The sequence below is a fragment of the Amaranthus tricolor genome, chromosome 13 (genome assembly GCF_026212465.1).
Source record: "Amaranthus tricolor cultivar Red isolate AtriRed21 chromosome 13, ASM2621246v1, whole genome shotgun sequence".
Lineage (NCBI taxonomy): Eukaryota > Viridiplantae > Streptophyta > Magnoliopsida > Caryophyllales > Amaranthaceae > Amaranthus > Amaranthus tricolor.
This window is the reverse complement of record NC_080059.1, coordinates 3,146,055-3,161,879: the sequence shown is the minus strand read 5'-3', so window position 1 is coordinate 3,161,879 and position 15,825 is coordinate 3,146,055. Positions and strand designations below refer to the sequence as shown.

At 34.4% G+C, this 15,825-nt stretch overlaps 1 protein-coding gene across 2 annotated transcripts; it reads left to right on the top strand.

Annotated features, from left to right (window-relative positions):
- The first annotated feature begins 303 nt into the window (after nucleotides 1–303).
- Nucleotides 304–15,700, top strand: LOC130797836 (vacuolar protein sorting-associated protein 52 A). Of its 2 annotated transcripts, none has more exons than XM_057660610.1 (19): nucleotides 304–565; nucleotides 2,015–2,072; nucleotides 4,097–4,192; nucleotides 4,672–4,773; nucleotides 5,920–6,003; nucleotides 6,602–6,682; nucleotides 7,253–7,396; nucleotides 7,860–7,951; nucleotides 8,362–8,443; nucleotides 8,933–9,115; nucleotides 11,267–11,382; nucleotides 11,488–11,546; nucleotides 12,466–12,566; nucleotides 12,640–12,690; nucleotides 12,981–13,160; nucleotides 13,815–13,949; nucleotides 14,032–14,106; nucleotides 14,234–14,291; nucleotides 14,936–15,697. In XM_057660610.1, the coding sequence occupies exons 1-19, from the start codon at nucleotides 504–506 to the stop codon at nucleotides 15,238–15,240; spliced, it is 2,064 nt and encodes a 687-aa protein (XP_057516593.1). In that variant the 5' UTR covers nucleotides 304–503; the 3' UTR covers nucleotides 15,241–15,697. The 2 variants fall into 2 exon arrangements, with proteins under 2 accessions (XP_057516593.1, XP_057516594.1); XM_057660611.1 differs by having other exon boundaries at nucleotides 484–565; nucleotides 4,097–4,172; nucleotides 14,936–15,700.
- The last annotated feature ends 125 nt before the right edge of the window (nucleotides 15,701–15,825 follow it).

The following is a 15,825-nucleotide window of genomic DNA, read 5'->3' as shown; positions in this document are numbered from 1 at the left end:
ACTTTATGGTTCGTTGGATTGACCCACCCATGTATATAATAATATCATATAAAAATATTAAAATAAGGTGATAAAATTTGTTTTGCAATCAAATCCTATGATTGCCCTGCCCGACCCTTTACATTTACATCAAAGCCCGTTAATAACCCGCCCCCGTTATTAACCCGACCCGCTAATAATTCATTAAAATGCGACCCGACCCATAACCCGTTTGGGTCGACCAGCAAGATCAATTCTTACCATTTACCAAAGATCAATTAAACATTACGAAAAAATTTATTAGTGCTTGTTAATGTATTGTTAGGTCTGTTAAGTTTCAATTGAATGCATTCCGTTTTTTTTTTCATCACTTCTAGAAAAAAACCGCAAGAAAAAGAAAAACAGATTTCTATTGAGCGACTCTGCTTATTAGCTCAGGCGGAAATTTCTGTTCTTCATGTGCGTTTAATTGTACGGCCATTGCAGCGTGCTACAGTGTTACTTCGAGTTTGAACTCGGCAAAAATGGATGTCCTGGATTTTGGGGCCTTTGTTGGAGATTTATCCATGGAAGACGATGGATCCAGGTACTGTTTTTCAACTTCATATTACTTCAATTTTTTCAAACTGTTCATTGTTAATCCATGTCTACTATTTTGTTGTACTCTGATTATGCGATCGCAATATTGTCATGATCTAATTGCTCTCAAAAAATGATGAAATTATACATCCAATTTGTGTTTCTATTGTTAAATACTATCGAATTCGATCGATCTTGGATCTTAGGTTTTGTTTGATGATCAACGAACCCAGACATGTAATGCTGAATTAAGTTTAGCTGATTAATTCATGTGAGGTTGTAGGATTAGCAGGTTTTCAATCCCGTCTACATATCTACATTTTGTTCTTAATGCACCTAAAAGGTGATAGAATAAATAATCAAAAGGGTTATTCTGAATAATGTTAAAATTTTGAATTATGTAGTTGACCCTCTTTTCAGGATCAAAGATGCGGCATTTTTGTTGTAGAACAATAATGCCAAATCCTTTTATGCCAAAAGATTGGGCTGGCTGCATGAAATCTCTACATATTTGTTGTTGTAGAAGCATTATGAAAATCATTTCTCTAATATGTAGCATTATGAAATGGAAGCGATTAGGAATGTAAGTTATTTATCATTAATCAATCAACTTTATATTAATAATTAACCCCCTCACATCTTGAGAACAATCTCTCAAGCAGAAGGTTTCTACCTTTAGTAGAAGCTCTCTATAATACAGTGAAAAAATCTAATGGCTATCTACCCTATTTCTCTCCTATGTATTAGCCTTACTTCTATATTTGTACTGTTGTTTTAAGCCTCCTTATTTAGCCTAAAACACAGTAAAATTACCCTAGAACTAGTAGACTCCTTGCTCCCCAAGAAAAGTCCAAAACAGAAAACACATGTTTTGTTCTGCATTGGACGAGCACCATGTGTTCTCGAACGAGCACTATGTTCAGATTATTCTCTTGTTCGTATGTCGTGCCTCGTTCAAAGCACCTCCCATCCTTCCTTTTGCCTCGTTCAAGGCATTTACCAAGACCTTCCTTGACTCTTGTGCACCTTGTTACCTTGTTTAAGGCATGTCTTGCTTTCTTCAAGGCACTTCATTTGCACATCCTTGATCACCTCATGGAGTGATCCGAACCTCAACCTTCCATGCTTCCTTGCACACTCATCATCCTTCTCCAAAGTGCAAGACAAGGCATGGACTATTAGTTGATCAAAGATTCAAAGTCATCTTTTACACCGGGAGATTTGGGACTTGGCACAACACATTAGCTATTGACACAATGGTAAATACTTACTAGTTAGGGACTTGCCGCTAAGAACAATATTGACGGGTTTAAACTTCATTAGGGTGAATTGTTTAATTAATTTGCTTTTTTTTTTCCGATAGAAAAACGGAAAATTTCCTCTTTTTTGAAGAGTGATACTATGCCCAACTATTCACTTTTGTCGAGTAACGTCTCTTGTGTTGTCGTTTTTGCAGTGATGATGTCTCTCTTGAAGGACTACAACAAGAACTAGAAGAATGTATACATGATGACGTAAGTGTTTTTATTTGATTCTGAGTTCTGTTTTTTCTTTGTAAACATCCTTCTATTTGATTAATTCTTGAAGGTTGATATTTGGATGTTGGTTTGAGAAACAACTAGATTTGTGTTAAACCTTTTTATTTGATATAGTTGGATAATCTGTTTGTATCATGCAGTGTCTTGATCCATCTAATCTATTGTTAGTTGCATTTCTCCTTTCTATTTTGTGGTTTATGGCACAACCTGTTTGTCATTTATTTTTTTGTGAGTCAAATTTATTTTTAATAGAGCTTAGCATATAAGTTTTCTGGGAACTCACTTAATCTAGTTAAAAGTCATTCTATCTTGAATCATGAGACTTGTTTTGAACTAGATTGCATAAATGTTGCTGACAATGTACTAGACGGAATTTTTATTTTCAAATTTTATGCATTGCTTGTGGATATTACCCTAGGGCAGAGTGCTCATGATGATGTGTTCATGTAGTTGGGACATTGGGATATATTATTCATCCTTGCTATGCGTATTATGAGTATAGTTTTATAAGAATCAGCTACAATCGTGCACAAAAAGGTCTATCGTAAGATTTAATCTAAATGCATAAACTAGAAAACTTCAATTACTGTGATAAAATTGATATTTTTAAGTTAACAATTCACATTGCGATATTTGCAAAACGAGTCATAACTAGGAGGTGCCGCGTCTTCGATTGTTACCACCATCGCAACAACATCCATTATTTTTCTCTATGTGAGGCAGTATCTTTTGGGTGTTCTTTTTCTCCCTTAGATTAGTAGAAAATAAATAGGGACAAGTTGATTGAAAATATTTGAGTGCATTTTTTATCAGTATATCTACTCTAGTGTTAAGGAATGATAAATAATACTGTAGTAATTTTATTCTTGGTTTGTTTGAACTTCACTCTTTTTGCGTAGGTGAAGAGAGTTTCTATTATTTGTTATTACTAAGTGCAAGGCTTCACATCTGCACGTCTTCTCAGGATACTGTTGTGATCTCACCAAGACTTTTGTAAATTTTAAGCTTTGAGATGAGGACTAACTATACAATCAAAAAGAAGTTAGAAACCATAAACAAGCTAATGTCTATTATGATTTAATTGTAGTGACCTAAGGAGCCGAAAACATTGACATTTTAGGGTGGTTGAATGGCTTGCACACATCAAAGAGATGGAAACTTGAGCTTTGCTGTAAACATAGTGCTAAAAGAAGGCTGCATTGTATTGTATCGTATTGACCAAGTCATAAATGCTTTTAAATCTACTTAACCACATTAAAAGGGGTAAAAAAAATCCGCTTTGTAGGCAGGTTCAAGGGATAGCACATGGTTTTGGCCATTATTTAGCGATGCGATAATCCTATCATCTCATAATCGTATCATTGTATTCTTGGTAACACTTGCTACGTTTGGAGCTGATTTTCCAAATTGAATCTATGTGGAAACCCTAAATGGCAGGACTGATGGACTTTAATCTGGTCATAATTCTGAATGGGATTGGCGGTCTTTGTTCATGTAGAAAAAGTCTCTGGTGAAAAGTTTCTTTAGAAAGAAGATTCCAGAAATGGGTGGAGTTTCTATGTCTTTTTCCCTTGATTAAGTTGTTTGTTGACTCTCATCTGCGCTATTTGCCTCTTCTCAGAATGCTTAAGAATGTGCAATGATTATGAACCTCTTGTCTTGCTAAAATATAGAATTTGCCTCTTCACTGTACTGTGCATATGTTTCTCTATGATATAAAGTTCTTTTAGAGAACTGTTTCATATAATATTTTGTTTTTACCCCTCTTTTTCTGAAGAAAACCTTGAACACAGACACCATTGTTTCTGCCTGAAAATCATTTCATCAATTTGGGAGACTAAACAAACAGTTTGTTTCTTATTTACTTTGTCTTTGCATCGTCAAAGCGTAGAAGTCTTGAGTCAGTATGCTGTCATTTCCTTTTTCAGAATTATCACCGATTGTCTACCTGGTATCTTCCTGTTTTTTCTGTTAACATCAGTGATGAATAATGTGCACAGGTGGTAGCTAACATCCTGTCAAATGGCATTACGTTACGTGACTATACGAAGACCGTTGAGAAAAACTTACGTGAAGGTGAATTAAATTCTATTCAGGTTTGTGCAATTTTAGTCACATTCAGGAATGTATTTGTTTCAATCATCTCCTATGTGTTGCAAATTGCAATAAACTGGCATTTCAGAAATGTGTGTCGTGTGGGCTCTGTTTGTGTGATAATGAACCATATAAAGAAAGATGAGGATCCAAAGGCCATGTGTGTCTTAAAGTCTAATCTAAGACTTGAGTTGCTTCTCAAAAGTATCTCCAGGGTGTTGGTTTTTCATCACGTGTTTCAATTTCCCAAGCTGACTGAGTGCTTTCACTTTTCATAGCCAAAGTATACAATCTGGTTCCTGTCTTTCTGGTGTAATTGGGTTTTTGCACAGAGAAGGAAAGCCTGATTTACACCTAGATCTTTCTTGGTCTGCTTATTTAAAGAAAATATGTAAATCCCAAGAAGCTTGTGCTTTCTTTTAGTCTTAGAGTCGATTTGCTTGCTTATGATCTAACGAAGTTTTCCTTTCTTAACATGCAGGATTATATAAAAGAAAGTGATAATTTAGTATCGCTTCATGATCAAATTCGTGATTGTGATATGATCTTGTCACAGATGGAATCCCTTCTTAGTGGATTTCAGGTATAATAGAAGTCCTCTGTGCAATATCATTTCTTACCATTGCCTTGTTTTTTGAGGACAAGTTTTTGGTTTATCTGAGGTTTGAATCTAATAATCTCTTTGATCATCCAAACCTTGCATTTTGAACTGATGAAGAGCCAGTCATGATTAGGGCTTTTTAGCGGAAACATGAAGCTTTAATTCTTTTATTAATTTGTTTATCTGATTTTCGATTCGTTTTGTTTTGTTTTCGATGGGATTGGGATAACCAGTGTCATTTGTTCATTATAGCTGCTTATATCTCTTGTATGTTAATTGTAATTTTGGTGGAATATTTGGTATCGCTCTGTAATTACTATGAAGGGACATGAAATGTTAGGCCATTTTTTGTGACCGCTATATAATCATCATAAAGAGAATGAAGGCTTAAGACAGGCTGTATAAAATTTTTGATAGTTATGACATATGTGCTTAGTTTTTTCCACATTAAGCTGTGTCATTTTTAAGTAACTCTTATTATGCACTCTGATTGCTTGTTTTCTCTGATCAAAATCAATCTGAAACATTACAAATATATGTTTGTAATTATATTTAGAAATTACAATTCTTTGTATTAATGTATTAGTAAGAAACTGTTAATAGTCTTTGAGTGTGAACCTACTTGGTGGAAGTGTCTGCATAGGCCAGTGCAGTCAACGACCCAGCATATGACAACCTAATTGTTGGGGTTTTCTGTTTAAGCTGACTATGGGATAGGGGATGAGCCAGGCCAGTAAGGTAATATTTTAGCCCCTACCTGCTACTAACTTAGACTTTCTAGCCTATAAGTCATGTGACTGCTGATCTTGATCAGCGGTTACCCAACAGATACGGTCGAGTTTGACGGACATTTTTTTTGTTCCCTGCTTTGATGTGTCCATGTGTCATTCATTTTTGCCTTTGTGTACTTTGTGTCATTCAACCCATGTGTGTTTGTGTGTTTTTGTTTTATTATGAGTTTCTTAGTGAATGGAGCATCTTTCTATTTCTAGACACCTTATTTTCTTCTATCATATTGAGTTGATAATCTATGCAACTGCTACTGGTGGAGTCGTGTATCAATATACCTCCTCTTTGTATCCGTTTAGTTTAAATCTTTTTTGAACAAATTGTTGCTGATCTGAGTAGGCTGAGATTGGTTCCATAAGTTCAGACATAAAAGTTCTTCAAGAGAAATCAATGGACATGGGCCTGAAGCTGAAGAACCGCAAGGTATGATGGGTATTATTATTGAGCTCACCTTTCTAGTTGATGAATGAATTAAACAGGTTATTTCTGAAATATCTCAAAATTGGTGTATACTACCTCTTTTTTTTTTATTTCTTTTTAACCATGTTCGGCCGTTTTTGTTAGAGCTTTTGGTCAAACATGGACCAAAATAAGTTCTCATTATTTATTGAATTTGGAGTTTGGGACCCTATTACAACTGCTTGCATATTGTAGTAAATGATTTTTGCATCATTTACATCATGCAAATATTGCCATAAGGGACCCTAGCCTAAATTAATTTACTATTCATTTCTGTATCGTGTAAAATTTTATTCGAAAAGGATAGATTTCTTACCTTTTCTCTTTTTGATTTGAAAAAATCTTTTTCTTTTGTTAATTTGTGGAGCCACTTTCAGGAAATCTTATATTAAATTTGTTATTCACTCAAATTAGTTACTCAGGTCAGGTCACAATTTTTTCATGATAACTAAACAGAAAGCTGCTGATGTTATATTTGAAAAAAATCTATTTGTTTCCTTGTCTGTCTTATATAACTAAACAGAAAGCTGCTGATGTTATATGTATGTTTTCTCTTCAACAGCTGGCAGAATCAAAGTTGGCCAAATTTGTTGAAGATATTATCGTCCCTCCGAGGATGGTTGACATTATTGTGGATGGTGAGGTAATTATTGCTACTTCTAGTATTTAATGGTTCACATAAATCACAAGGATAGAGGCTAACAGATTTAGAATTAGATACTGAAGTTAATGATATATACGATCATATGGAAGGAATTCGAAGAATCTTTCAGTGAACCAGAGGTATCCAGCAAAAAAGAATGTTATGGAAGATTATACGACCATAAAAACATTTTAGGTAGTTGTATATCTCAATTGGGGATTTGGTGGTGAATCAGCATATTCTTGCCATTTTACTAATCGTATGTATGACATAATAAGTATAGAAAATTTTTTGCCTTCTTTTGTATGGCTTCTGTTTTATACCTATCATATTTATGCACCACCTCAATGTTCCTGCTCATTACTTATCGGATAAACTATTGTGCCTTGATGTCACTGACCTCCTATAATTTTCTTATTTTGATAGTTTCAAACTTAAATGCTTTTTACTAATTGTTTGACAAATGAATGGTTTCGTAACTCATAGTGCTCCTTCTCTATGAAATAAATATTTGTTTTGCAACTTCTGGTGCGTCCATTCTTGCTGTACTTATATTTTATTTTTATCCAGGTCAATGAGGAATACATGAGAACATTAGAGATACTCAGTAAGAAGTTAAAGTTTGTGGTTGTGGATTTGACGGTGAAGACTTCAATGGCTTTAAAAGATGTACAGCCTGAGTTAGAAAGACTTCGGCAGAAGGCAGTGTCCAAGGTTGCCTATTTGATCACTTAATTTAAGAAAATATGCATGTCTCTTATTTAACATAAGCTTGCAGTGAATAATTTTTTTTCATGTCTTGGGAGTCCATGTGTCGATGTTTAGTATTTAGAAAGTGTGCTGACCTATTGGTCGACACATCACTCTGCCAATTCTCTGTTGAATTCGTAGTGGTGATCATTTCTACTGTACACACTAGTTGATTGCAATAATAGGGTTGGCTACTTGAACCAACAAATAAGCGATGGAAATTGTCACTAAGATTATGCTTTATTCGGCTAGATATTTTCTGCTGTATTTCAAAATATTTTATGGGCTTAACATCTCGTTAACAAAGAAATTGTTAAGCATTATTGTTCTTATTCCTCCTATATAGCCATAGAACTATCTGAATATTATGTTTCCTGAAGCTTGTCATTTGATCTTTAACTAATTGGATGCATTTGTGGCTATGTAGGTTTTTGATTTCATTGTTCAAAAGCTTTATGCCTTGAGAAAACCTAAAACAAACATACAGATTCTTCAGCAAAGTGTTCTTTTGAAATACAAGTGAGTTGTCCCTGTTTAAATTCCACCTAATAATCCAAAGTTCATACTTTAGTGTTGTATTTATTAAAGTTTTTTATAGCATTTTTTGTTTAAACCATATAACATCTCTTTATGCTTTGCATTTTGGTATATTTGAGATATACTACAATTCCAAAGATTTATTCCCAAGAGGTGGGGTTGACTCAACTTATGATTTTGGTACACTTGTGACAGAAGTCACAAGTTGGGAATTGTGATTTTAATGTGGTTAATTATTTTGTTTTTTTGACTTTTTAATGAATATGCTAGACTTATGGACATGTAATATAATGTCAACAGTTTCATTGATTGTTAGGCTTTCAATTGACAGCTCAATTTTTTTTTATATAAAGTGCATGTAAAATAAATGATATTTGTATGTCAATATGCAGGTACGTTATTTCATTTCTAAAGGAGCATGGCAAGGAGGTGTATGCAGAAGCCCGAGCAGCTTACCTTGACACAATGAACAAGGTGAATAGTGACAAATTATTTAACTAATTTAGTCCACGAAAATGGATTTGTTTTACTTTTAAAGGTATTAAAATATCGGAGGTTTTTTTATAAGTAAATAAAGAATCTAGCATTGTAGTTGCTTCTTCTTCAGACAGGAAGTTTAACTTCAAAAAATTTTTTGAGGCTTGTTTATGAATTATACTAGGCAAATGTTTTGAGTTAGCTATCCTCTGATGAATTGCCAATATGTGTTTGGAAAACAAAGATAAGATGTTTTTGGGTGATGGGAGGATAGGGGTGCACAGGAGCAGGGAAAGCAATTAATTTTACACCTTTCTGGCGTCGTCTTGATTCTCGTTTCTATCCTTAGAGTCATTGCTGGGTAGACTGTTATTTTTTGATATCTTTTGTGGCTAAGTGGCTAGTTCTGATGCAAAGCAATGGTCTGCTGTATTATGGTACTGTTTGTTAGCTCATTTCAAGTAATGCTTTCTGCCGATGTTAAAGGTTCTGAGTGCACATTTTCGTGCTTATATACAAGCCTTGGAGAAATTGCAACTTGACATAGCAACATCCAGCGATTTGATTGGTATCGAAGCTCGAGGAACTAGTCTTTTCTTAACCAGAAGAGAACCTTTGAAGAATCGTTCATCGGTGTTTGCTCTTGGGGACCGAATAAACATCTTAAAGGTATTTTTTCTTGGTCTATTTTTTTATGATCATTTGTTAATGTTTGTTTTTTGTCTCCCTTGCTTTTGCTGTCTGATGCATGTTTATTTCAACTTCATTTAACTTTGCATCACCTGTGATGTGAGTTTTGGTCTCTATTACTTGAGCTGTCAAAGTATTGTGTGCTTGAATTTTTATAGTTGAGTAATAACTATTAGATGTTTCAAAGTAAGATACATCAAATTAGAGAAGGATACTATTGCTTTTTACTTAAGCTGGTGAAGCTTTCCTTTCACCAATTTCCATTCTAAATCCTGCCGGAATCAGAAGCTCTTTTGAAGATTTGACGGGGACTATGACTCTAGCTACAGTTTTTATGATACCCATGCCTTGGAAAGAGTTTGACATGGTCTCTTTTACCATTATTTTTCATTTGTGGAAACCCTGTAAGTTTGCTGTAATGTAGTGTGCTACACCTGAAGTAGAGTATCCAACAATTCATTTCACATACTCTAGAAGGAAAGCCAAGGGTGATAAATCGCACGCTGACTTAGGTAGTCAGTTAGGGATTAGTGTAGAAATGTGGAAATTGTAGTTGAAAAAAAATCACAGGGATCCATTTATAAAGAATTAATATAAAGAGCGGTGGCAGTATGCGGAGAGGCATGTGAGGATTCAATTTGTTATGTTTTTCTTTTGTGGTGGAGACTGGAGAAACCTGATTTCCCGAATTACCAAGAGAAGCAAAAGCTTTCCCCTAAACTCTTCCTATTTTCTTCATTTCTACTGTTTTTACAAGAATTTGGTTACATGAAATCTGTGGTGTAGCACAATGTTGATCGTGTATGCTCTAGCATTTGGTGGTTTCTGGCGACAATGAACTAAATGCTAAATGGAATCTCACAAGTTCCATTATTGGTTATGATTATGAAAAGGGTAGAAAATGGACTTTATTTGATGTTTATGGCCCACTTTAGTATGGATTATGCAGGTCTCTTGACATATAGGTCAACATTAGTTGGTGGGATAACTCTCATTTGCAACCAATAACTACTTACAAATCAGAATACTCATCGTGATTTTCATAAAGCCTCGCCTGATCTAGGGTTAAATTGAGATGCCTGGACAATTTATCCATATGAACACCTCATGGCAAAAGCTGATGTTTTGATATTTTGGACACGTGCGCTTGAGGGATGACGCCAACTACTCCTCTGCTGTTCACCTTCTAGAAAAGTATAATGTTTTTCCATAATGAAGATGATTCCGGACCGGTTAAGTTCCCTTTATTTTGCTAAGAATTTTTATTTATAAGATCTGTTAAATGTGGTGGGTGTTACATATTAAACCTTACTGAGAGATCTTTTGGGGAAAAGATTGCAATTGTCTAGTTAAAAGTTAACTTCCACATTTTTCTAAATATAATGCAATATGCAGCGAAACTGTTTACCTGTCGGCTATTGCACTTCTTTGGTGTCAGAATGGAACATCATAAATTTTTTTCTTAGCATGTTTCATATAATATGATTTCGATTTATGTACGAATTGTTATCATCATTATTGCTCTTGTTTTTCTGAATTTCTTTCAATGAATTCTTGGATTACTTAATAGTGTCAACATCATACAATGCATCTCTCCAGAAGAGAGCTGGTTAATAGATTAGCTTCTCGTACATCGTTTAGAGAACAAATGACATTTCATGTATACCCATCTTCCTCTCTTTACTTTTTGTTGCACTTGTCATTTTTCTTTCTCCTTTGATTGGAAACGTTATGTAATGCCTGCATGTGACCAAGAGGGCGTCATCTCAAAAAGGTGTAACAAAATGTTGAGGCAGCAGCATGAAGAACGAGGGCAAAGGGGGGAAGAATATAGTTTGTTATATTTCTGTTAGTGATTACAGAAAATATCTTGATATATATCTAGAAGGAAAATATTATGGAATATAGTGTCCGCAGGTTGTTAGGTTTGCTCTACTAATACATGTAAATGATGAGGAGGATTATGAATGAATTGAAATAGAAAATACCCCTGGGAGCCTACAGTTGCTCAAAACCTGTATTACTCTTTTCCTTGTTTTCTTTGTTTTTCCCTTCTAAAAATCTGATCTATCACACATTATTTTCTTACCATGGACCTTGATTAATTTCTTTTTGGTCTGTTGCTTTCAGGAAATTGATCAACCTGCATTGATTCCTCATATAGCAGAAGCAAGCTCTCAGAAGTATCCTTATGAAGTTCTTTTTCGGAGCTTGCACAAACTGCTGATGGATACTGCCAGTTCTGAGTATGCTCAAGATACCATTTTGTATCTTTGAATTAATTGATTATTAGGTTTTATAGCTAGTTGTACATGAAATATGCTTATCTTAATTCAATCTGTTACTTCCAGGTATATTTTCTGCGATGAATTTTTTGGGGAAGAGTCGTTGTATTATGACATATTTGCAGGTAATTATTTAGCTTGTGTATATCTTTTCCAAGATTTAAATTCGAGTTATCTAGTTTGCTAATTGAATGAGTATTTAAAACGATTTGAATCTAATTACCACATGTCAATGCATGCTACCGTTTCTAATTTTTGATTGGAGTGTGAAGTAGTGAAAGACTAGGCAAAGTTTCACATAATGGCATTGAAAACAGAGTTGTTTAGAATTGCTAAAGGTTTTAGGATATCTAAGAAAATTTTTGTCCATTCAAGATTAATCCAATGATTTTTAGTTCGTTGATTTCGGACTATGGTAAACTGGCTCACTAACCATTTGTGGTGCTTATATTTGTGAAGTTACAAATGATATTTCACCGCATGGGTCAACTAGAAACGACCTCTATAATAAGAGTCTAGTTTGTAAGAACCAACAAGCAAATACGTAAGAGATTATCGTCGTTGAGGGCTTGGCAATCTATAATAAGAATAGGAAACAGGGTGGTTTGATGCACAGAAAGCGAAGGGCAAATTGCACTACATCTATCCTTACTAATTGCACCAAGGCATTTTAGATTTTTCATTAATATAAATAATCATCCTTCAATCATTGCCTGTTACTGGGAGGGGTACATTCTAAACTTTCTTCTCTGATTGGAATTTCTCTTAAATGATGAGCGAGATTTGAAAATGAGATGGAGTTTAAAGTCGATTTGTTAACCTAAACTTTGAGAACTTACTAAGATATGCTTTAATGTTTAATTTTATGCTCTAAGGTGAGGAAATAATCTAAATTAGAGCCACTTTACCAATTTAACAATTTTCCATGATGGTTTTATTTATTATTCTTCGTTTTTTTTAAAGATCACTATCACTTTATCAGAGTATCAGATTGGGTCAAGTTTTATGCTCAACATTATAGAATTTAACTGTCCTATTTGGTAGGCCCATTTGGAGTTATTGATGAGCACTTCAACACGATCTTGTCAAATTCTTATGATGCGGTTGGCCTAATGCTCATGATTCGCATTACCCATCAGCACCAGGTACTTGCACCTATCTGCCAACACCTTACTATCTGTGATCACTGTCATATCAATTGACAATGTTTAATTTCAGCTTATCATGTCAAGAAGGCGGATTCCCTGCTTGGATTCATACTTGGACAAGGTGTGCATCTTAATTCTAAACTCTTTGTAACTTCTATTCTTTTGATACATGTAACAGTGATTTATGCTTGGAATAATTAAATGTCGTGACAATTACCACCTTTAGTTTGATAATTGATGTCTCTTCTCTAAATTCTTTCGCCTCAATATATCTGTTGAAGTCAGCCCTGTTGCAAAATTACTTGAGGTTTGTGCAACTTGATTCTTTGAAACTGTTCTGTTTCAGGTCTAGATTATCTAGAGTATTGAAAAATGTACTTTAGGGTTTATCTTTACATTTTATGTGCGCAGGTTAACATTGCACTATGGCCCCGTTTTAAAATGGTCTTTGACATGCACATCAGCAGTTTACGTAATGCAAATGTGAAAATGTTGTGGGAAGATGATGTCCGTCCTCACTATGTTATGAGACGTTATGCTGAGTTTACTGCTTCTCTCATTCATCTCAATGTCGAATATGGAGATGGTCAGGTTGGCTACTGATTTTTGTACTGCAGCACTGTTCATCTCTTTAACTTCTGCATTATAACTCAGTAGAAATTCAAGTGTACATAGGATATTGATAGCCAATGTTATCTCAAAATACCCTTTTGTATTTCCATAATGTACCCAGAATACTCTTAAAAAACCTTCCGAAAGTCTAATATATATATATAAATATAGGAAGAAGTTCAAGTGAGAACCATCCTAATATGAGAACCGTGAGAACCAATCTGCCTGACAAAAGTGTTACTTTTTAATAAAAAGATGTTACTCTTAGGTAAAAAGTGTTGCTTTTTTTTAAAAAAAAAGTGGTACCTTTCGGTAAAGTGTTATTTTCGGAAAAAAAATCTATATTTTTCAAAAAAAAATACAATATAAAACCGACAAAAAGGTGTTACTTTTTACATAAAAACTAAAAACCATTTGCCAAACACCTATTTTTTTTTTGAAAAAAAAGCAACACTTTTTCGCCTAAAAGTAACAACTTTTAGTAAAAAAAAAAGTAACATTTTTTTTTTCAGGTAGATTGGTTTTCACGGTTTTCATATAAATTTGGTTCTCACTAGATTTTAACCCTATATATATACCTATCAGCTATCATTCCTGGTAAAACTTACCTCATTGATTTTTGTTTCTTTTCAGCTGGAAATGAACTTGGAAAGACTTAGAATGGCAGTAGATGATTTAATCATGAAGCTTTCCACAATGTTTCTTAAATCAAAGCTGCAGAGTGTGTTTCTTATAAACAATTATGATATGACAATTGCTGTCTTGAAGGTGAGTGAATGTATTAGTCTTCTTTCTCACTGTGCCTCGACTGGTATTTCCATTGTAATTGATGTTTCTTATCTATTTTCAGGAAGCTGGTCCTGATGGTGGAAAAATTCAGATGCACTTTGAGGAGGTCTTGAAGAGCCAAACAACTATATATGTGGTGAGTGACCAGCATAAATGCGTACAAAATTTTCCCTGAACTTAAGAACTGTCATATTTGCTCTTTCATTGCCGAATATGATTATATTAATATAACTACTTAGTTGTATTTTATTTTGTTTATACAGGAAGAGCTACTGTTGGAGCACTTTAGTGATCTGATCAAATTTGTGAAAACCAGTGCATGTGAGTACTTTGAGATGCATATGCGTGTCTTTCTTCAATTGAATAGTTCTAACTTCTAACCTATGTTACTTGCACTCGGGTACTGATGTCGGATATTGGTACGTGTTCAAGTGTTGAACGTCTAAACATTCAATTTCACGCCTAAAATGAAGTGTCTAAGTGTCATACCAATGTCCGAACATCAAGGAATCGGACATGGATACGTGAAGCAAAATGAATTGTCCAAGTAACATAGCTTCTAACTACAAGTTATGGTGTTTCACTTGAGCATTCTCACCACCCTCTCTGCAATTGTAGGTTTAGGAAATGCTGTATTGTCATCTTGTGCTCAAGGTCAATCTAATGTTAACTAGAATTTAACATACTTATTTTGAAAAGACATGTTTTGGGAGATAACTTCCATTAAAAAGAGTGATTTTCCCCCTCCTTTCCCTGTAATGATAATAAAATTTAGGTAACTTCCATATATTTGCATTATGTATATGGTTTTCAGCTTATCGAATACCTTCAGTTATCTGAAAGGCTAAATTAGGAGGTTGGCAAAATAAAAACACTGATTTTGTTTGAACGACCTTTTTGTGCGTATTCTGCTATAATTTAACAATACTGACAGTTCAAATGCTGTTTGCTAATTTTCTATTTAGCCGAGGATCCAACTTCGAATTCCGAGAAGGCTATATCTATCCGTGATGTTGAACCGCTCGTGAAGGACTTTGCTAGCAGATGGAAAGATGCGATCGAGCTGATGCACAAAGACGTCATTACGTCCTTCAGCAACTTCTTGTGTGGCATGGAGATCTTGAGAACTTCATTAACCCAATTGCTGCTCTACTACACACGTCTGTCTGAGTGTGTAAAGAAAGTGCAGGGAGGGTCCACACTGAACAAGGATCTTGTTTCGATTCAGTTAATTATTCACGAGATCAGGAAGTTTTCAAGGACTTTCTAGACATGCTATAATCTTTACTTCCATTACAATACAGCAAATTTCGAGATTTGTTGATAACCTGAGTTGATCGGAAGTCTGAATTCTTCAAACAGAGTTGCTCCTGTCAAGAACTCATATATCTGGATTCAGTCTAAGGCGAAAACGGAGAAACTAGTGGCTGGACCTTTGGTTATTATATTCTAGGTTGAATTTTGGGTTCGATGAATGTTTTGAAATTGTATGTAAGATTATTAGATATACTTGATTAAGAAGACTGTATGATTCACACAAATTCCTGTCAATTTTCAGAAATGGCAGTTGAAAATGAGATGTTATTTGTTATTTCTTCAGGATTCCAAACAGGTGGTCCTCATTGGTTGAATTGATAAGTTCAGTCTTTCTTTGGTAACACGACGCATCATGCATGTACTCTTGACGTCGACTAATGTTTGCTCAAATGCATTTAGTGTGAGGATTTTATAGTTTACAAATATAAAAGAAAAAAAGAATCATATATGGTATGGTAGTAAACCAGTAATACATTTTTAGAATCTAATAGTACTTTGTATCTTAACAAATGAAAAAAATTTATCATATGAAGTATTT

What these genes read in the sequence shown, in the direction of transcription:
- LOC130797836 (XM_057660610.1), top strand. Translation starts at nt 504, where the DNA reads ATGGATGTCCTGGATTTTGGGGCCTTTGTTGGAGATTTATCCATGGAA. An exon ending in AAGAATGTATACATGATGAC is followed by an intron (nt 2,073 to 4,096) that starts GTAAGTGTTTTT and finishes TAATGTGCACAG; the next exon opens with GTGGTAGCTAACATCCTGTC. An exon ending in TGACAATTGCTGTCTTGAAG is followed by an intron (nt 13,950 to 14,031) that starts GTGAGTGAATGT and finishes ATCTATTTTCAG; the next exon opens with GAAGCTGGTCCTGATGGTGG.